Below are 22,865 nucleotides of genomic sequence, written 5' to 3'. Positions count from 1 at the left end.
AGCTCTACATAGGAGTGAGAACATGCAATATTTGTCTTTCTGTGCCTTACTTATTTCACCTAAGATAGTGTCCTCCATTTTTATACAGGTTGTTGCAAATGACAGGATTTCATTCTTTCTATGGCTCAGTAGTGCTCTATTGTGTATATGTACCACATTTTCTTTATCTGTTCTTCTGCTGATGGACACTTAGGTTGATTCCATATCTTGGCTATTGTGAATAGTGCTGCAATAAACATGAAAGTGCAAATACCTCTTTGATATACTGATTTCCTTCTTTTGGATATATGCCCAGCAGTGGGATTGCTGGATCATATGGTAGTTGTATTTTTAGTTTTTTGAGGCAGGGTCTCACTCTGTGGCCCAGGCTGGAGTGCAATGGCATGATCATGGCTCACTGCAGCCTCAACCTCCTGGGCCTAAGTGATCCTCCTACCTCAGTCTCCCAAGTAGCTGGGACTACAGGCATGCACTACTATGTCTGGTTAATTTTTAAATTTTTTGCAGAGATGGGATTCCACTATGTTGCCCAGACTAGTCTCGATCTCCTGAGCACAAGCAATCCTGCCTCAGCCTCCCAGAGTGCTAGGATTATAGGTACAAGCCACCATGCCCAGCACATTTTTAGTGTTTTGAGGAACTTCCTTGCTATTTTCTATAGTGTCTGTACTAATTTACCTTCCCACCAGCGGTGTACAGGCATTCCTTTTTGTTGTCATCCTTGTCACCATTTGTTATTTTTTATTTTTTTGATAAAAGCTGTTTAACTGGAGTGACATGACATCTCATTGTGGTTTTGATTTGCACTAGACCTCTACCTTTCACTGTATAGAAAAATCAGATCAAAATGTATTAAAGACTTAAATGTAAGCTGAAGTTATAAAACTGCTAGAAGAAAACATTAGTGAAATACTTCAGGACATTGGTCTGGGCAAAGATTTCTTGAGTAAGACCTCAAAAGCACAGGCTACCAAAGCAAAAATGAACAAATGGGATCACATTGAGCTAAAAAGCTTCTGCATGGCAAAGGAAACCATCAACAAAGTGAAGATACAGCTTACAGACTGGGAGAAAATATTTGCAAACTATTCCACTGTTGAGGGATAACCAAAATATATAAGGAACTCAAACAATTCAATAGCAAAAAAACAAAAATACAATGTGAAAATGGGCAGAAGACCTGAATAGGCATTTCTTGAAAGAAGACATACAAATGTCTAATAGGTATATGAAAAAAATTGCTCAACATCACTAATCATCAGAAAGATGAGCATTTTAATACCAAGTCATTGAAAATAACATCCATTAAAGAGTGTTGTGTTAGCAGATGACAATTATTTTCTATAGCAGTTTTAAATTTTTTTTTTTTTTTTGAGACGGAGTCTCGCTCTGTCACCCAGGCTGGAGTTCAGTGGCACCATCTCGGCTCACTGCAAGCTCCGCCTCCCGGGTTCACGCCATTCTCCTGCCTCAGCCTCCCGAGTAGCTGGGACTACAGGCGCCCGCCACCTCGCCCAGCTAGTTTTTTGTATTTTTTAGTAGAGACGGGGTTTCACCGTGTTAGCCAGGATGGTCTCGATCTCCTGACCTCGTGATCCGCCCGTCTCGGCCTCCCAAAGTGCTGGGATTACAGGCTTGAGCCACCGTGCCCGGCAGCAGTTTTAAATTTTAAGACGATTTAGAATGTATTATGTCTCTTGTTAGGAACCATAACTTCCTAAACACTGACCTTTCAGATAAGACATCAGATACAGAAGAAGAGGAAGGATTTGAGGCTGGTTATCTGTCAGGAATTTGGGGATTGAAGGTGTTCTTAAATGTCCATGCTAATTAATAGCTTTAACAATTATTAGATAGAGGTAGGATCAAATTAAATATTTCTTTAGGTATTTTGTATTTTATTGTATGTCCTTTACTAAAGTGATAGGGATATACTTACTGGTTATGAAAAATAATGATTTGAAATTAGTAGAGAAGATTTAGTGTATTTAGCACTAACATTTTAACTACCCTTTCCTGCACTCACCCCAAAGACCCACATAACCCCTTAAAGTTATCCTTTGTGGTATTATCTACACCACAATAAAATAATCCATCTTTCTTAATAATGTGGGTATTTCCTAAATTTTCACTCCTGAATATCTTTGGGACTCATAATTGGTATAATCGGAGAGAGCTTGCTGTGCCACTTAACCTGTTCCTGTTTAGGCTATCCCTGAATGATTACATTGCCTTTGAGGACTATCCACTCTTAGTGTTTAATCATACTGCATAGTGGCTCTGGTTTTCTATTGGAATAGTTATTAGAGAAGCTGGTATAAAGGGATATCATGTTTTTCTGAACCTAATAGAATTTAACTTAATGCTTGGTTATGCATTAAAACCACTACCATATCAACTAATATTTCCCTTGTGATCTCTGAAGGACCTGTGGTATGGATGCCAAACAATATATAGATGTCTGCATCCCAATTTACATGTTGTAGTGATCCACACTAAGTATTGGAAATTTTGGTGTATGTTGCATTGCATTGTTCTTTTGTATATGCATAATATGATAGGATGTTTGATTTCTTCATAAGAAATATTTTTAAATCTCAGCTGGGCATGGTGGCTCACACCTGTAATCCCAGTACTTTGGGGGGCCAAGGCGGGTAGATCACGAGATCAAGAGATTGAGACCATCCTGGCTAACACGGGTGAAACCCTGCCTCTACTAAAAATTACAAAAAAATTAGCTGGGCGTGGTGGCGGGCGCCTATAATCCCAGCTACTCAGGAGGCTGAGGGAGGAGAATGGTGTGAAACCGGGAGGCGGAGCTTGCAGTGAGCTGAGATTGCGCCACTGCACTCCAGCCTGGGTGACAGAGCAAGACTGTCTCAAAAAAAAAAGAAATATTTTTAAATCTCTAGGAATATATGAGACATTGTCATAAAAGCATCAGAACCTGTTAATAGAGCACTGTAATTGAAATGAAACTGAAAGTTTTAATTCTATATGTAAATCTGTGACTAAGTCTCCTATATTTCTCTACCCAGATAAGATTTTGGTATAAGTAGAGGTTTTAACCGTCAGATATGAATTAAAAATAACGGATATATAATATATACAGTTGTTTAAGTCTTCAGAAGAATGTTTGCTTTATTAATATACATAAGCTAGGTATTTTGTCATGGAAAACCTTTTTAAAAACATTAAAGGAAAATTTAAAGGAACCCCTAAAAGATTACAAATAGACTTTTTATATTAGTTGAAGAATAAAAAGATCAATAAAAGACAAGGAAGAAGTAATAAAGAAAAAAAAACAATAAATAGCACAAAATAAGATGGTAGAATTAAAATCAAATGTATGAATAGTTTCCCTAAGTATAAATTGGCAGAACTTACAACTTAAATGACAGAGGTGATCAGATCTTATTTTTTCAGTTTTTCATTGAGGTGATCTTTTTAAGAGCATTACGTAAAATACATCAAAATAGGTTGAGAGAAAGTAAAACATGGAAAAGATACACTAGGCAAATGTTCAGAGAAGAGCAAATAGAAACATGTTGATGATAAGGAAAATATGCACACCAAAACTAAAAACATTTTTAGTTCTAAAGAGGGTCATCGTAATGAGAAAAAGAAAATTCACCAAAAAGACAAGACTTCTGTGACATATGTATACATATACATGTATGTATGTATGTAATTGATAAAATTACAAGGAGAAAGTTAATTATAAATGTTAGTACAACATTTTAATGGGATAAAGAAGTTTTGAATTAGAAGATACAGAATATTTGAATAACACAAATGAAATTAGTCCCTTACCTCATACTATACAAAAATATAAATGCAAATTGGAATGAAAACCTGAATGGGAAAAGCAAAAAGCGAAAAAGCTTTTAACTTTTAGAGCTGTGTATACATAAATAACATATTATCTTTTGTTTTATTACAGTGTATGCTACCCTCAATTTTGGCAGTAAGACACAGCAAACATTTGGTAGTCAAACAGAGTGTACTTCCTCAAACAGTCAAAATCTAAGTCCAGGAGCCTACATCCTTCCATCCTATCCTCTCTCATCACCTCGAACTAGTCCAAAGCATACATCTCTTATTATATCTCCAAAGAAGTCTCAAGATAATTCTGTTAATTTCTCAAATTCCTGGCCTCTTAAAAGCTTCGAAGGACTGTCAAAGCGAAGTCCACAGAAGAAGCTTGTCAGCCAAAAATCGTCTGATCCTACAAGTAGAAATGATGGTAAAAGTCAATACTTTGTTCAAATTTATTTGTGTTTGAATTAGTACTTTGAAGTTAATGCATAGGGCTGTTAGATCTTTAAAAGCTAGTAAATAACATTTTATCTGTCTGAATTTAGTAAATATTTAGGAAAATATTTAATAGTGTGTTAAATGGATCAAATGTATAAAATTCAATTGAAATTCTCATTTCTTACATTGCCACTTCAGAATCCTTTTTGGAACCAGGAAAATACTGATACTTTTGTTTGTTTGTTTGTTTGTCTGTAAATAGAGATGGGGTCCTACTATGTTAACCAGGCTGTTCTCAAACTCCTGATCTCAAGTGATTCTCCCATCCCGTCCTCCCAAAGTGCTGGGATTACAGGCTTGAGCCACTGTGCTGGGCCAGAAAAGAGTAATGTTTTATAATGAACATGAATAGCTAATATTGTTTGAGAACCTACTAACAACTTTACAAATATAAGTAATAATGTTTTATAATGAACATGAACAGCATATATTCTTTGAGAACCTACTAACAGCTTTACAAATATAAAATGTCATTCATATGCTTATTGCAATTAATGCCTGGTATCCATTTATTCAATATTTATAGAATTTTTATTGTATGTTAAAATTAATTTGAAACTTTTTTTTTTGAGATTGAGTTTTGCTCTTGTTGCCCACACTGGCAACCTCTACCTCCCGGGTTCAAGCGATTCTCCTGCCTCAGCCTCCTGAGTAGCTGGGATTACAGGCATGCGCCACCACACCTGGCTAATTTTGTATTTTTAGTAGAGATGGTGTTTCTCCATGTTGGTGAGGCTGGTCTCAAACTTCCGACCTCAGGTGATCCGCCCGCCTCAGTCTCCAAAGTGCTGGGATTATAGGCCTGAGTTACCGTGCTCGGCTGAAACATTTTTTATTATTTGTTATAAACTAAAATACTCTTTCTTAACAATAACCCAGTCCAAAAATCATGAAATTAGCATATGTAAGTTCATTCAGGACACATTCAGTCTTAAAATAAAAAGTTGACTGAGCCTAGTGGGTCATGCCTGTAATCCCAGCACTTCAGGAGGCCGAGGTAGTTGGAGATGAGTTTAAAGATGTTTCACCTTTAAACTATCCTACAAGTCCAGTGTTCAATTTATCGCATATTCAGTCAATTTTATTACTTTCTTTTAGCGCTATACTTTGATTCTCGTCTATTAATTCCTTTCTGTATTTGTTTATTGTACAAGATCAAATATTATATCAGAAGCTGAGGCTTTATGCAGCCTGTTCTCCCCAGTGGCCAGCTATAATGTGCTTTTTTAAATTTTATTTTAAAACATTGTATTTTAAACATTTGTGACTGTAACTCCTTCTTCTCTAACATTAAAAAAAGAAAAAGAAAAAGTAAAATATCTATTTTTCATGCAGGAGAAAATTCTCAAGAAAAACCTCCAGTTCAGCTTACACCTGCCTTGGTGAGATCGCCATCTTCCCGACGAGGCCTAAATGGAACAAAGCCTGTTCCTCCCATACCAAGGGGAATAAGCGTTTTGCCTGATAAAGCTGATTTAACCACAGTGGGACACAAAAAGAAAGAGCCTGATGATATTTGGAAGTGTGAAAAAGATAGTCTTCCAGTTGATCTTTCAGAATTAAATTTCAAGGATAAAGATTTGGATCAAGAAGAGGTTAGAACCAAATATTTTTAATGACTTAAAAATATTTGCAATTTTCTATGTTATAGTTGCTATTTAAGGAAAAATCAAGTTCTTTTTATCCTGTAATATCTTATTTCTAAAATATGTTATTTCTAAAAATATGTTCATTATAGAAAATGTGGAAAATACCATGAATTATTAGAAAGGGAATTTATCACGCCAGTTCCCACTACCCAGAATAATTTGCTGTTAACTCAACTGTATTTTCTTCAAGTAGTTTTTCTATGCATACATTATTCCTTTCTAAATTGAAAGTATGAATAATAATATAGCAATACACTCATGCACTGACCCCTTCCAGTGAACAATTTGTCATATTTGTTTCCTTTATTAAGGAAATGAAACATAGCATAGTTATCTCCCCAGTTCAACATCTCTTCCTTCTTCACCAGAAGCAATTACTATTATCATTTATTTATGTTTTATGTATTTTTGTACTTTTTATATTAATATTATTTTGTGTATTAATTTACTTATGGTGTATTTATACCATTGATTTTAGCTTATGATCAGTCTTTTGCAGTTGCAAACAGTGAACTGCAATGAACATATTTGAACCTGTCCTTTGTGCATATGTGCAAGCTTATCTTTATGAAATTGAGATCATATTGTACACTCATCTTTGAATCCTAGATCACTTTGTGCTGTAAAAATGTGTTACCAATATGATAACTGTACATAATAACTATGTCAGAGAAGGAATGTGGTTGCTGTATTACTTTGGTTTCAGAGTACTATTTCCATAAATGCCTCCTTTTTATCATTTCAGTTTGCCTCAGGTCAGGTTAAAAAAAAGTTTTATATTAAATATATAAATGCAAATAATGATGATATTTTACGGTCTTGTTTTAGTCTGTTTTTAAGGTATAAGCATCAATCATGTAATGATAATTTGCTCAATAAAATAGTTAATATTACTGTATATTCATTTTTAAAGTATGTCTTTATGTTAAACACATGTAAAACTAACCTATAAAGTACCAAAGTTGGTTGTTAATGATTTAATCACTCCAACTTCTAACTGCTTGTGAAATCTTTCCTTTTTTTTTTCCCCAACACATTTGTATTTTAGCAGTGCTAGGAAGGGAATTCATTTGAAGGGAAGACACATATAGAAAAGACATTTTCCTATATAACTTATAAATTTCACCTGATCATACATAATTTTGCTTTGTTTTTATAATAACTTAAAAATAGTTCTTTTTTTAGTGGGTAATTGAAAGGTGAGTTTCTTTTATGTAATTATTAGTAAATACAGGAGGATACCATTGCTTTTAGATATTCAGCTTTTCACGCTTTTAATAGAGAAGTGGCCCTACTACTGAATCAACTAGTATAGTTGTTGAAAATTACTTATTCTCCCTTATAGTTGCTAATATGACACTTCTTATTTATTATTTTGAATGAGTCACTGTTTATATTCTTTGGTGTGAGTTGACTTTTAGCAAAGGCATAAGTGCTTAATGTGTTTAATAATGTATCAAACACTTTCATTTTCATTAATTCATTTAATCTTTACAGTAACTCCTTGAGTTAATAAGCAAGTCAACATCTGTTTTGTTTTTTGTTTGTGTGTGTGTTTGTTTTTACAGAAGGGGCTCAGTGATGTTATCTGTCTTGCTCAGGGTCAGAAAGTAAGTGGCAGGACTAGGATTCAAGCCTTGTTCACCTACCCTTATGTTCATTATGTTTTTCACTGTACTACACTGCCCTAAATCCATTAAAGGGGCTTTTTATTGAATTTGCCTTCCAACTATGAAGACTTAAGATATTTATGGATGTTTGCATTAATTGAAAACAGATACTTTCATTAAATGATTAATCTTATGAATCAAATGTAAACAAAGCAGTTTATGTATGTTTCTGTGTTCCTTAATTTGTTCAAAGTTTTATTGCTAGCCTTACTATATTTTGCCATAACAATTTCTACTCTGGATTTCTTTCTTTCTTTTTTTTTTTTTTAAAGACAGAGTCTCGCTCTGTTGCCCAGGCTGGAGTGCAGTGGTGCAATCTCGGCTCATTGCAACCTCTGACTCCCGGGTTCAAGTGATTCTCGTGCCTCAGCCTCACAAATAGCTGAGACTGCAAGTGCCCACCCTCACGCCCAGCTGCATTTCTAAAAATATTTGGCTTCAGAAGTTACGTACAATGATCTGTAATTTTAATACTTGCAAGTTTGATGTAAATGTCAAATTTTTGAAAATTGATTTTCATTAATCACCTCCCAGAGCTAGCTTCTAAGCCACATCAGCACACCAGATGCACCTCTGTGACATCAACTCTGATATCTACCATCTGATTCAATGATTCATTTATTAAATAATTGAATTAATGCAATATATTTAGTCATTATGCCCGGTGCTGAAGATACCATGATGAACAATAGCTGAGATTCTTCCTCTCAAGGAGCTTCCAACCTAGTAGGTTTTTAATAAATACCTAAGTGATAAAATCCGTGTATTTATACTATATTCATATATAGAAACATTCATTTTTTTAGTACGGGATTGGGAAGTGGTTAGCTAGGTATAGCCAATGGAGTATAAAATTTAAGGATAACTTGTACCAATATAAGGAATTTATGTTATAAAGTTTATTGTTTTCATTTTTTCTTAGATGCATAGCTCTCTTAGGTCCCTTCGTAATAGTGCAGCTAAGAAAAGAGCAAAACTAAGTGGCAGTACTTCAGATCTTGAAAGCCCTGATTCTGCAGTGAAGCTCGACTTGACGATGGACTCCCCGTCTCGGTCTTCCTCACCAAACATCAGTTCTTACAGTGAAAGTGGAGTCTACAGCCAAGAATCATTGACTTCTTCTCTGTCTACAACTCCCCAGGGGAAGAGAATAATGTATTTTATTTTTTGACATGATAAATGAATGCTCCTCTGTAATTAGTGATTTAGAGCCCTAATATCATATTTGTAAAAACTTAAAACCATTTATGTTTTAGTTTTTAAATGTTAAAATATATTTAAAAGACATTGGAAATGTTTACAGATATTACCTTGTTTGGCTTTGGTTTCTGGTGTGAGTGGAAAGAGAACACAACCCCAACTGTAAACCAGAACACCTAAATTAGTATAAACCCTGTTCCTAAAGCCCTAGTTGTTCTCTCTAAGATTTATCCTAACGTTTTTTGTCCTTTAGCTCTTTTCTGGATTATTGACTCTTTTGCCAATTGATCTATAGCTAATATTAATTACTGCTTTCATTTTAAGCTCAGTACCAGTTTCCTCTAATTTATGAATAAGTTTCACCCAGCTATTTTCTTATGTCTTATTTCCATTATCTTGTAGAAGCTCAGAATTTCATTTCATACCATAGCTCTCATAGCCTTGTTAGGAGTCTCCCTACAGCAATAGTGCTGGACTTAAAGTTCGGGCCACCCCCTGTCAATCGAAAATTGTTTTTCAGCATAGCAGTTGGACTAACTTTTTCAGATTACTTCTATTACCTCTAAGTCTTAAACCTTAACCTCACTTAACTGATAAGTGATCTCAAACTGCTTTCTGGGCATCTCTGTGACTCTACTGTAGGATTTTGGGAATCCCTTCCTCTTTTATTTTGGACAAAAACCTGGTAATAGAATTGATAGGGCACAGAGTAGATGTATATTTAACTTTTTAAGTAACAGCTAAACAGTTTTCCAAAATGATTGTGTAACTTTATACTCCTACCAGCTACGTGTGAGAGTTATACTTGTTTTACATTCTTGCTAACATTTGGTGGTGTCAGTCTTAAATTTTTTTCCTTTGTTTTCATCCTGAACCAGAAGTAAATATTTAAAATTAAAATTAATTTCACTTTAGTGAATTGGAATTTCTTTCTTTTTTTTTTTTTTTTTTTTTTTTTGAGACGGAGTCTAGCTCTGTCGCCCAGGCTGGAGTGCAGTGGCCGGATCTCAGCTCACTGCAAGCTCGGCCTCTCGGGTTCACGCCATTCTCCTGCCTCAGCCTCCCGAGTAGCTGGACTACAGGCGCCCGCCACCTCGCCCGGCTAGTTTTTTTGTATTTTTTAGTAGAGACGGGGTTTCACCGTGTTAGCCAGGATGATCTCGATCTCCTGACCTCGTGATCCGCCCGTCTCGGCCTCTCAAAGTGCTGGGATTACAGGCTTGAGCCACCACGCCCGGCCGTGAATTGGAATTTCTAAGAAATATAGGTAAATAGAGATTGCATAATCAAAGGAGAGGTAGTGTTCTAAATAGATCATAATGTTTTATTCCAGCAGTTCATAGAATTAAACTGAATTCTTGTGTTCCATTCTTAGAAGTTTGTCTCAGCCCATTATTTTTTCCTATACATTTTTAACTTAAATAGCAGTTTGTTTTGTACTTGGAAATTTTATCTTCCAACAGTTCCTTTGTTGTAATTACCTAGGTAGAATAATACATATATTGACAAAATGAATTTGGAATAACAGCATGGTCTGGTGTTTATATTAAGTTATAAAACAAAATATATTTTTAGCTTTTAGAGCTAAAGTCCTTTTATGATCTTCCATGAAGATGAAAATTTATGTTATATAATCCTACAGTTGCAAGGTTGTGTAAATTGAAACCTACTTAAGAAGAAAAGTTCATTTTATATGATTTGAATATATGATGTCCTATATTTTCTCACTGAGTTATCTTCTTCAGATACTGAATTCTGTGAGAAGGTAGTTCAGCACACCCTCATTTATGGACTGAATTGCCTTTAACAAATTTAAGATTTCCACATTTAAGATTAGTGGCTTTAGAACCATTATACTTATCCAGCTTGCATCCTGCCTTAAGATTCATGGCCAAAGAAAGCCACTACTACCTGATTTACACAATTTGTCCTTAGGTGGGTTGGGGAGGAAAAATTGTTGAAAACCACTCTCCTAGAGACTGAAATTTCTTCTTTCATCCAAGTTAACTACACTTAATATAAATGTAGATTTATAGTAATCTATTCTAGAGAAATTGCTCTATCAAAATATTTGTCAACGATTTTTCACTAGGTCCACTCACAAATATATTTCTATCTATTTACTAAGAATTGTACTTCTTTGCAAAATCTCTTCTTTTTAATATTCATTACTAACTTATTGACATTATAACACTTACTGATTTAAAACAGTTCCCTTAAACTCAGATTTAACAGTCTTCAGTTGGCTTTCTTAATGAAACAAGGCCTATAGGTCTTTATAATGTCAGGAAAGTACAGCAAAGAATAGTTTAAGAAGAAAGTGGCATTTGCCAAACTCACTCGTTGCTGATCTCTTATTTATAATACAGCCAAGTCTCTATTAATTTATGTTATCCTATATGAGGATAGATAGTAGTTATTAGATAATTAAGAATGATTTGATTTGTTATTTTTATTTATTTACTTATTTTTGAGACAGGGTCTCACTGTGTCACCTAGGCTGGAGGGTAGTAAGTCAGTCTCAGCTCACTGCAACCCCTGCCTCCTCGGCTCAGGTGATCCTCGGCCTCTGTAATAGCTGGGACTACAGGTGTGCACCACCATGCCTGGTTAATTTTTTAGTTTTTTTGTAGAGATGGCATTTTGCCATGGTGCTCAGGCTGGCCTCAAACTTCCTGGGCTCAAGTGATCTTCCTGCCTTGGCCTCCCAAAATGCTAGGATTACAGGCATGAGCCACCACACTTGGCCTTGATTTGGTTTTAGAATGGATTCTTGGATCAGTTTTTTTTTTTTTTTTCCTTAGGGATTATACAGTATAAGTCAGAGAGTCATTTTCTGTGGCAATCCTCTCATGAGTAATTAAGAATTGACCATATGTTAAAAAGGTTGGCAGTCCAAAAGATGAATTAAGAATAATATATATATACATGTATGTGTGTGTATATATATACTGTTAGCCATATTTTTTCAAGTGTCATTGCTCCATTATTATCTAAAAGTTCTGTGAGTTAATAAGGAGAATAGAGAATGTGTGATGTGAGTGTTGAACAGCACTAAATCTTAATGTTTATTGAAATTACTTTGTTTCATTGTAGGTCAGACATATTTCCAACATTTGGGTCAAAACCTTTTCCAACAAGACTTTCTTCTGCGAAGAAAAAAATTTCTCATATTGCTGAACAAAGCCCCAGTGCAGGTATTCTATGTCTGTTTATAAACATAATTTATAAAAAGTATGATTTTCAAATGATGTAAAAAATGATAGCAAGTGCATTTCAGATTTCATGTTGTTGTGGATACCAGTTAAGACTAATCATTTTTTTTTTAAGGCCGGGCGCGGTGGCTCAAGCCTGTAATCCCAGCACTTTGGGAGGCCGAGACGGGCGGATCACAAGGTCAGGAGATCGAGACCATCCTGGCTAACCCGGTGAAACCCCGTCTCTACTAAAAAATACAAAAAAAAACTAGCCGGGCGAGGTGGCGGGCGCCTGTAGTCCCAGCTACTCGGGAGGCTGAGGCAGGAGAATGGCATAAACCCGGGAGGCGGAGCTTGCAGTGAGCTGAGATCTGGCCACTGCACTCCAGCCTGGGTGACAGATTGAGACTCCATCTCAAAAAAAAAAAAAAAAGACTAATCATTTTTTTTTTTACTCCTTAAAAGGTCCTTTTGACAAGAATATGATATTGTTTTGGAAGAAAAAAATATTTATTTACCTGAATCACTGATCTCTTTTAAAGCTCGTTGGCATACCTATGGCTGGCTCCTACCCCCAGATTTTTTATGTAGTTGGTGTGGAGTGTTACTTAGTTGGTGTTGGCTGTCAGAGTTTTGAAAACTCCTCAGATGATTCTAATGTGCAGCATAGTTTGGGAACCACTGGACATCCCGAAAGACAATTTTCTTTAAAAACAATATTTAACTATTAGCAGTAGTTAAATTCATATGTATCTTGTGTTAAGAATTTTTGTGAACTAAGCCTGTAAGTCTCTAGTTTTATAACATCACTTCTCAGAAAATAGATTTAGTAATTAGTCAATTAGAAAAAGATTTACACTATGATCTATTTAGGGTGAGAACTGCATGTGATTCTTAGGATTAGTGAAACTACATTGAATTGTGAATAAATTGTAACAAATTGGGATATGATGTTAAGTTTCACGTGATCTAATGTAAAAGTCCTAACAACTTTAAGGCTGCTTTACATTATAATTACCTTCCTAAAAAACTGTATATGTATTTGATTATTTGCTAAGATTTTAAATTTCTTGCTCTTAAATGTGTCTTAATCTCAACCCCTCTTTTTAATCCCCACTACCATGGCTTTAGTACACACTTTTCCTTATTTATTACCTACTTAGCCTCCTAAGTTTTCTCCCAGCTTCGATTTCACTCACTTTGACACTGTTCCCCACAGTGCAAATCTGACTATATTGGCCAGCCTGAATTCATTCTGGACATCCTTTCATGATCTGGTCCCTGCCTACCTCTCCAGCCTCATTTTTCACTGCCCTCTTTGTATCTTGTATTTTCCCTGTTTGTGTCCAGCTGAATCAGACCACCATCAGTACAATTTCCTATCTCTTTGCAATTGCACATACTGTTTTTTCTGGATGAAATCTAGAATCCATACCATACCCTATTTAGCTGTGAAAACAGCTCAGTTTCTCTGGGAAACTTTCCCTAATTCACAAACAAAATTATTACCTCTTTTGTTATACCATTACGTCTTGCACTGACACCTTTTTTAATGCTACTACCATTGCTTTACTTTTCTTCAACTCTCAGATTCTTGATCCTCGAAGATTATTTCCCACTGATTACCTACCAAGGCTTATCATAATTGGGAATGTGTGACTTAACCAGGTGTGTTTCGTATACTGGCTTGCATAAAACTAGCGTTAACAAAGAGATAGCTGCACTTCTACGCATGCAAAGACAGTATATACGTGCTTTGGAGTCCAAAAGATGAGCTGACACCCTGGTTTGATGTTTAATAATAGTATTCATACCTTACACAAGTTACTTAACTGCTTTGGAACTTCGTTCCCTCATCTAACAACATAAACCTTGAGAAGGGTAGTGAAAATCTAAGTTCGTGACATATATAAAGCAGCTAGTGCATAGTAGGCACTCAATATGTTTTTGTCCTCTAAGGGGAGAGAGTGACCCAAAGAAATACATAAACTTATCCTTAATCCTTTTTCAGGCTGAACTTCCTAATCTATAATTTTTCAAGTATTTCTATAAAATCGAGGAGATATCTGATTTTTAGGTCATATCTACTTTGTAAAAATGGAACCCACTTTTGGAAGAATATCTTTGGAAATGGAAAATAATAGATTTTTAAAACCTGAATTTGAGTTCCCTTGTGACCCTAGTCGTGTGACCTTGGGAGTCATTTAAGTTTTAGCAGTGTGATTGATCTCGTAATAGTATAATACATACTTATATATGCAATATTTAGTGTTTTCCAAAGTTGCCTAATCTTTTTTTTTTTGAGCTGGAGTCTCTCTCTGTCACAGAGGCTAGAGTACAGTGGCGTAATCTCGGCTCATTGCAAGCTCTGCCTCCCGGATTCACGCCATTCTCCTTCCTCAGCCTGCCAAGTAGCTGGGACTACAGGTGCCTGCCACCATGCCTGGCTAATTTTTTGTATTTTTCGTAGAGACAGAGTTTCACCGTGTTAGCCAGAATGGTCGTGATCCGCTGGGCTCAGCCTCCCAAGAAAGTTTCCTAATTTTAGGAATCACCCTTGAGTGCATGTAACATCTGTTGATTCTGGGGCGTCATCTTATGCCTCATGAATTCATCTTTCTGGTTAGAAATCTGTGTTTTTAATAAGTAAATTAGGTATTTCTAGGATCAAGTTATAGAAATACTACTGTTATTGAATTCACTATATTAAATTTAACCTTTTCTCAAAATAAGTTGCTAATGTTTTGGATTTTATATATTTGGGTTTGCCTTGCTTTCAGTAAATAAGTGATTCCCACAAATTTATTGTGGTTTAATTGGTAAAACATAAAAATGATAATGCTCAGAATAAAGACTATTGGACAATAAACACAAAAATAACAATTATTTTAAAATTCCACCTATAGTCTGCCACTACCTATTAAAGCACATTGTGGTAAATTTTCTGAATGATGTTATAATAAACTTCTTCTAGTGTATTAAATTAGTTTTGCCTATTAATAGAAAACATTTCCACCCAAAGCCAGTATGTTTATGGGTCTTTTTTTATGAATTAACTGTCAAGACTAAGAATTTATAAAGATATGTGTGTTACTTCCACAAATTCTCTATGATTTAATATCAGATATTCTTGAAACTTTTATCTATGAACTTACTTAGTGCCCTTTATTCTACAGTCCTTTCTAGCCCCGTTTCCCTAGCTACCTCCTCTTCCCACCTTCCTGTTTTTATTCAAATACAACATTATTTTTTAAAAGTATATTTCACTGGGCACAGTGGCTCACACCTCTAATACCAGCACTTTGGGAGGCTGAGGCACGTCAATCACTTGAGGCCGAGAGTTTGGGACCAGCCTGGGCAACATAGCAAAACCCCATCTCTATCAAGAAAATTAAAAAATAGCTGGGAATGGTGGTGTGCGCCTGTAGTCCCAGCTATTCAGGAGGCTGAGGCAGGAGAATTGCTTGAGCCCAGGAGGCTGAGGCTGCAGAGAGCCAAGACAGCGCCACTGTACTCCAGCCTGGATGACAGAGCAAGAGCCTGTCTCAAAAAAAAAAAAAAAAAAAAAATTACATATATATATATACACACACACACACATATATACACACATCATTATTTTTTAATGGTTTACATTGGAGCTACATATGAAAATGGACAATGACTCAAATATATAATGCCTAGGATTTTGCATTTAGTATATGTTTTATGGTTGTAATCGCTGCAGAGTATTCATAAAGAGTGATTAGTTTAAACATTCAAATGTAAATTAAAATTTTTGTTATTCAGTAGAAGGAAGCCTACATTAAGGTTTTGCTTTTTTTTTTTTTTTTTTTTTAATTACAGATATAATAACATTTGGGTACTTAAAATGTGTTAGGCACTGTGCTGAACCCTTTACATACATTTTCTTCATTTCATCCTAACAACAGTTGTAGAAGAGGTACTGTTGTCTCTGTTTCACAAGTAAGGTTAAGTGACTTGTCCAGGTCTTCTCAGCAGTTTGAGTCGCAGTGCTATAATTTAAAGCCAGGAAACATGATTCCAGATACTGAGCTCTGTATCCCTATGTAGTTTACTGTCTCATCAGTGAAGCCAGTATAGAAGGTTAAATTTCATGGTGACTTACCTTTTAAGATTGAATATCTCTAAATCAGAATCTTCCCTAAGTATACCAATAAAGAAAAATTACTGAGTCTTCTCAGTTTTCAGATTTTTCATTTTTCATGGGAATAGGAGAAAAGAGAGAAATGGGGAAATAGGTAGCTCTTAGGTCACATTTTTTAAATTCTGGATTAAAAAAAATTTGTTTTTAGTGTAAAGTTAAAGGTGTCCATTAAAAAAAAAATACTTGTCAGGCCAGGCACAGTGGCTCACATCTATAATTCTAGGACTTGAGTAGGCTGAGATGGGCCGATCACTTGAGCTCAGGAGTTCGAGACCGGTCTGAGCAACATGGCAAGACCGTATGTCTACAAAAAATACAAAAATAAGTTGGAGGTGGTGGCATGCACCTTTGGTCCCAGCTACTAGGGAGGCAGAGGTAGGAGGATTGCTTGAGCCTGGGAGGCAGAGGTTACAATGATCTGGGATTTTGCCACTGCGCTCCAGCCCAGGGAGACCTTGTCTTAAAAGAAAAAAGAAGCCGGGTGCTGTGGCTTACGCCTATAATCCTGGCACTTTGGGAGGCCAAGGCGGATGGATCACAAGGTCAGGAGTTCGAGACCAACCTGACCAACATGGTGAAACACCATGCTGGGATTACAGGCGTGAGCCACTGCGCCCGGCCTACACCAGTGAATTTTTTAATTTTAATTTTTGATGGAGGCAGGGGCTTGCTTTGTTGTCCCGTCTGGCCTTTAACTCCTGGGCTCAAAGAATTCTTCTGCCTCGGCCTCCTAAAGTGCTGGGATTACAGATGTGATTCACCATACCTGGCCTAATTATAATTTTAAAGCCTATTTTATGAAATGTTGTAGTATAGTGTATAATAAATGTTCTTAGCTGCTAAGAACAAGGACAGGGAAAAGTATTATATAATTTAAAATAGGATAAAACTTCAAAAAGTACTATAATGTTATAGTTCCTAATATTATGTTACTTATCTTTTTAAAAGGTTAGAAGTTGAGATAGGTTTGGGGGGAGATATGTACCTATGTGTAATATTACTGGAATCATTCAAATATTTTAAAGGGTTTACAACATCCAGTGTAAGCATAATTGGTCAACACATGAACTATAGGTTTGGGTGGTGATTCTGAAGACGATAGGTCACTTGATATTTCATCTAGTGCATTAGAAATACAAAATAAACAATACCCAAGACATTGTAAGCATACAAAAGGTTAGTAAATTTCATGACAAGTTAATTTTTAAGATTGAATATCTAGGCCGGGCACGGTGGCTCAAGCCTGTAATCCCAGCACTTTGGGAGGCCAAGACGGGTGGATCACGAGGTCAGGAGATCGAGACCATCCTGGCTAACACGGTGAAACCCCGTCTCTACTAAAAAAAATACAAAAAACTAGCTGGGCGAGGTGCTGGGCGCCTGTAGTCCCAGCTACTCGGGAGGCTGAGGCAGGAGAATGGCATAAACCCGGGAGGAGGAGCTTGCAGTGAGCTGAGATCCGGCTACTGCACTCCAGCCTGGGCGACAGAACCAGACTCCGTCTCAAAAAAAAAAAAAAAAAAAGATTGAATATCTAAATCAGAATCCTCCCTAAGCATACCAATAAAGAAGAATTAATGAGAATTCTCAGTTTTGAGGTTTTTCGTCTTACTCTGCTGCTGAACTGTTGTTGCTCAAATAATTTTGCCAAACAGGAGAACTTAAGGCTTCGTATATGATTTTTGGGCTTCCCTGAAAAGCCACTGCAAGGAAGCAGTTGCTCGTGAGGTTAACACTAGGGAATTTCTGCTGACTTCTGCCCCCAGGAAATGCAGCAGATATATGCACACAAAACACACACACACACATAGACGTTTTTAGAAGACATTTTGCCACTAAAATGGAATGCAAGATCATGTGGATTAATGACTCCCAGATGCCCAGTTACATTGTAACCCTGGAGTAAAGTTGGGGCAACAGGAATATAATTTTCCTGTGGTAGAGCCTGGGAAAGCTTTGCTGTTATCATTAACCATTGTTGGCCAGGTGCGGTGGCTCACGCCTGTGATCTCAGCACTTTGGGAGGCTGAGGTGGGTGGATCACCTGAGGTCAGGAGTTCGAGACCAGCCTGCCCAACATGGCGAATCCCCATTTCTACTAAAAATACAAAAACTTAGTTGGGCATGATGGCGGGCACCTGTAATCCCAGCTACTTGGGAAGCTGAGGCAGGAGAATTGCTTGAACCTGGGAGGTGGAAGTTGCAGTGAGCCAATATCATGCCACTGCACTCCAGGCTGGGTGACAAGAGTGAAACTCCGTCTCAGAAAAAAAAAAAGGAAAAAAAACACCATTGTTAAGAATATTTTTTTTTAAACTTAGTAGCAAGTAGTACCTCTGTGACTACTCTGTCCATTACTTAAGAGATCCTATTACAGCTGCATTTTAAAAATGTCCCTTACAATAAAAAAAGTGGTTTTGAAGGGTATAAATATTTAAATAAATATTAGGTTGGTGCAAAAGTAATGGTGGCTTCTGCCATTTTTAATTGCATACTCCTTTTGCACCAACCTAATAATTAGTAGGTGCACCTATAATCTAAAATATGTAAGTAAATAAAAAGCTGTTATTTTTATGTGCTTAGCAGCTGTGGTCATTATAAGGTCAACTTCTGTACTATGTTATTTCTGATCTTTTTTTCTTTTTTGAGACAGTCTTGTCTGTTGCTCAGGCTAGAGTGCAGTGGCACAGTCTTAGCTCACTGCAGCCTCCACCTCATGGGTTCAAGTGATTCTCATGCCTCAGCCACACTAGTAACTGGGATTACAGGTGCATGCCACCGTGCCTGGCTAATTTCTTGTTTTAGTAGAGACAGGGTTTCACCATGTTGGCCAGACTGGTCTCGAACTCCTGGCCTCAAGTGATCTACCTGCCTTGGCATCCCAAAGTGCTGGGACTGCAGGTGTGAGGCACCACACCTAGCCTGCCATTTCTGATTATCTTAAATTATGTATGAACAGGCAGTCAGGCATTTTAGGACATGAATATTTTTTGTGGACGTAACTCAAATTGAGTAAGATGGAACTTGATTAAAAACTTTTTTGGTAAATTTCTGAAAATTTAGTCTGTGATATAATTTAGTACTATTCTATTTGGTAGCAATAAGTTGTTCATTGTTTTATAAAAGAGAATAAGATTTTTCCATATTTATTTACATGTTTTATTTCCCATGTAAAGAAAATCAAAGACAAAAAAAATGCTTTTCTTCTTAAAAGTAACTCGTACCTTCATATAATTTTTTATTTTTTTTTTAATTGCTTTGAAATAACTGTTGAATATGTTCATTCACTGCTAGCGGCTTCCTTTTTTAGATGGCAGAATCATAAACATATTTTTATCTTTTAGCCAGCAGTTAATTCTACTCCATAAAATTACATCACACTCACACATCCAACTCTGAACCAAGTATTTACTAAATCTGTCTTGGCAACAAGAACAAATACGTTGAAAACCAAATTTAACTTTCTTCCCAGACTCATTTCTCTTCCTTTGTTGTCCATTTTTATTAGTAGCATTACCATTTTCCCAGTTATGGAGGCTTAAAGCATTACAGTTATTTTTTGTCTATTTCTCTTTACCTTCCAAGTTTAGGAGGTGGCTTACCCTATTATTTACTCTCAGTCTAACTTAATGTATCTGCTGCCACAGTTGTAATTTGGGCCCTCTTTACCACTTCCCTGGGTAATTACAAATCTTTCTGGTAAGGCTTCCCTCTTATTTTCATTCCTCTTAAATCCAGGCTGCATAATCTTCCAGAATTGTCTTTCTAAAATACAATCATTATCTCTTCCTTACTCAAAACCTTGATTAACACATAAAACCCCCGGAAAAAACAAAAACCTTGAGTGCTTCTGTTTTTTTTTCTTTTTTTTTCTTTTTTTTATTTTTTGCAGTTGCAAGATTTAATAGAGTGAAAACAGAACTCCCATACAAAGGGAGGGGACCCAGGGAGGGTAGCCGTTACCAGCTCGAATGCCTGGGTTTATGTCCTGATCAATGCCCATCCTGCTGTGCTCTCAGGTGATAGATGATTGGCTCTTTCTTTACCTCCTGTTTTTGCCTCATTAGCATTTTAGTGAGCTCTCTTTACTACCTGATTGGTTGGGTGTGAGCTAAGTTGCAAGCCCTGTGATTAAGATGGATGTGGTTACCTTCTGAGCTAGGCTTAGGGATTCTTAGTCGGCCTAGGAAATCCAGATAGTCCTTTCTCTCAGTACCCCCTCTCAACGGGAAAACCCAAGTGCTGTTGGGGAGGTTGGCTGACGACCACTCTAACTGCTTCCTGCTGAATTGGGGCATAGTAGGGGTTTTGCAGTTGAGATTTCCTCAGGAGGGGTGCCTTCGATGTCACCAACATTGGAGCATGGGCTAGCAGGCCGGTCCAGGGGTTCACGGTATATCTTAGTCATGGACTGCATCTGGGGCTCCATATGAAGAACCATTTGTAGCTTTATAGCTTCAATTCTGGAAGAGACAAACTTAACGAGGAGGTTAAAGATACAGGGTCCAAAGAGGAGTAACAATATTATAGCTGCTAGAGGTCTTAAGAAGGGGAGAATCCAGGGCATCCATTGGCTGAGGAGGCCCCAGGGTCAGGTGTTTTGAGGCTCCTCCACTCTACGTTGTATTTGATCTCGAATTTCTTTACCTTCCCAGTGATGATTCTGGATTGATTAACATAATAACAGCATTCTTCCCCTAAAAATAAACAGGTTTCCCCTCTTTCGGCGGTTAGCAAGTCTAAAAGCTCTTCGATTTTGAAGGACTACTGCTGCTAGGGAGTTAAGCTGATCTTGCAAGGTGACCAGGGAGTCGGCAACCTGTTCCATCTCACCATTTAGTTCTTGAGATAGTTTGTAGTAGAACTGAGTAGAGGTTATGATACTGCCAATGCCAGTACCTAGTCCGCCTAGCACTCCTGTTCCGATAACAAAAGGAAGAATGGATACTGTTGTTGCAGGGCTTAGGTACAACATAATTGTATAAATCTTGTTCAGTGTAGATGGTCATAGGCGCACTAAGAATGAGAGGAAGCACATAGATTCCGAAGAGCCATTCAAACAACGATAGGCTGAGGTACCACAGACAAAAAATACTCCTGAGGGTAGGCAGACTATTCGTGTGGGAGGAGTTACCCACCTGATGCATTGGGAGTTGATTGTGTCTATAGTATTGCTAAATTTTACACAGGAGAGGTTTGAGGTATGGGTTATTTCCAGATTGGAAACAAGAGGTCCTACTAAAACGGAAGTGGTGTTTATTTCTGTGCTGAAGTTGTTCCATTGTTCAGGTGCAGGGATTGAAATGTATGACCTGAAGTGCAGGGGGAGGCACATTCAACAGTTAGTAGGGTTTTGGGCTGAGGCCTCATGGAGCCCAGTGAGGATGGTATTAAGTAGGCTTACCAGGCGAGTATGGGTATTGAGGGTTTCATGTAGTTTTGAGAGATCTAGTCCTTTGTAGGGGTAGGGGTGCTATGTACCCGGGTCAGCTGGGAGATTACTTCCTTTACATGTTTTTCTCTTGCCTGATCTTGAACTCCACCTCCATCAGACATACCGGTATGGGTGAAGTAAGTCCAACAGACAGTGGCTCTGAGTCCTCCAGGACAACTAGGATTAATTGTTTTCCCTGTCCAATAATGAGTATTTGCATGCATGCAAAGAGTGGCAGAGTTACAGCAGTTTCGGGGCATATGGGTGTGGGTGGTGAAGGTGGGGTTTCTCTTAGGTAAACTCCTATACGATGGGGCATCAATATTTCTGGAAAGCTGCATTCTCCATAGGAACTCTTGGTAAGGAGAGCTACTGGTCATACAGCGGCGTGGAGAGGTTGCAGTGAGAGTGAAAGGGGGTAAGATAACAGTAAGGAGAAAAATATGATAAGGGAGGGCCATGGGGATTTACGATTTTCGTTACTTCCCTCACGGTTGTTGCTTGAAGACCAGGCGCAGATTCTCTAGAGGTTCACAGGAATAGCTAGCGTTGTCTGCTGGATTTTTGGATTCTTTTGGCAGTATCCAGGGTTTGACTCGAGTGTGATGTATCCAAGACTCCACTTTAGCCACTTTAACCACGATTGGGGTAGATGAAATGACTAGGTATGGTCCTTCCCAGGATGTGTCTAGGGATGGGGAATTAGAGGGAAGGGACTTGACTAATACCATGCCACCAGGGTGGAATAATTCCTTTCCCTCTTCTCGGGGACAGGCTCCTTGTAATGTTTTAAGAACTTGTTGATATTTGGCTAAGGAGGTGATGTCTGCAACTAAGTTGACCGTCTCTCAGTCAAGCACAAGTTCATTGGTTAGGAAAGGCCGTCCATACAGCATTTCGTATGGGCTAAGTCCTGCTTTTTGGGGACAGTTTCGGATTCTTAGCAAGGCTATAGGCAGCAGAGCAGACCATGCGAGGTGGGTTTCCTGGGTTAGCTTTTTTAGATGTCCTTTGAGTGTTTCATTCATTTTCTCGACCTTCCCTGAGGATTGTGGCCTCCAGGCGCAGTGTAAGTGATATTGTATACCTAACACCTGGGATACTCCCTGGGTTACTATAGCCTTGAAAGCGGGGCCATTGTTACTCTGTAAGCCTCAGGGAGGTTGGAATCTGGGAATTATTTCATGAAACTAGTGCCGTTATTACCTCTTGGGTCTTTTCTGTCCTACA

At 37.4% G+C, this 22,865-nt stretch overlaps 1 protein-coding gene across 8 annotated transcripts in view; it reads left to right on the top strand.

The window, feature by feature from the left end:
* TOGARAM1 (TOG array regulator of axonemal microtubules 1) overlaps window positions 1-22,865 on the top strand; it is a 112,616-nt gene that overhangs the window by 34,639 nt on the left and 55,112 nt on the right. For 5 of the 8 annotated variants that reach the window (XM_017961147.2, XM_017961149.2, XM_017961146.2 and 2 more), the window contains exons 4-8: window positions 3,944-4,246; window positions 5,653-5,912; window positions 7,535-7,576; window positions 8,559-8,791; window positions 11,933-12,033. In XM_017961147.2, the coding sequence (XP_017816636.1) occupies window positions 3,944-4,246; window positions 5,653-5,912; window positions 7,535-7,576; window positions 8,559-8,791; window positions 11,933-12,033 (939 nt within the window). The remainder of the gene's footprint in view (window positions 1-3,943; window positions 4,247-5,652; window positions 5,913-7,534; window positions 7,577-8,558; window positions 8,792-11,932; window positions 12,034-22,865) is intronic. The other 3 variants (XM_017961148.2, XM_009211462.3, XM_017961150.2) reach the window with 3 other exon arrangements.

The sequence above is a fragment of the Papio anubis genome, chromosome 7 (assembly GCF_008728515.1).
Source record: "Papio anubis isolate 15944 chromosome 7, Panubis1.0, whole genome shotgun sequence".
Classification (NCBI taxonomy): domain Eukaryota; kingdom Metazoa; phylum Chordata; class Mammalia; order Primates; family Cercopithecidae; genus Papio; species Papio anubis.
The sequence above is the reverse complement of the archived record's forward strand: the minus strand, read 5'-3'. Positions and strand labels throughout refer to the sequence as shown.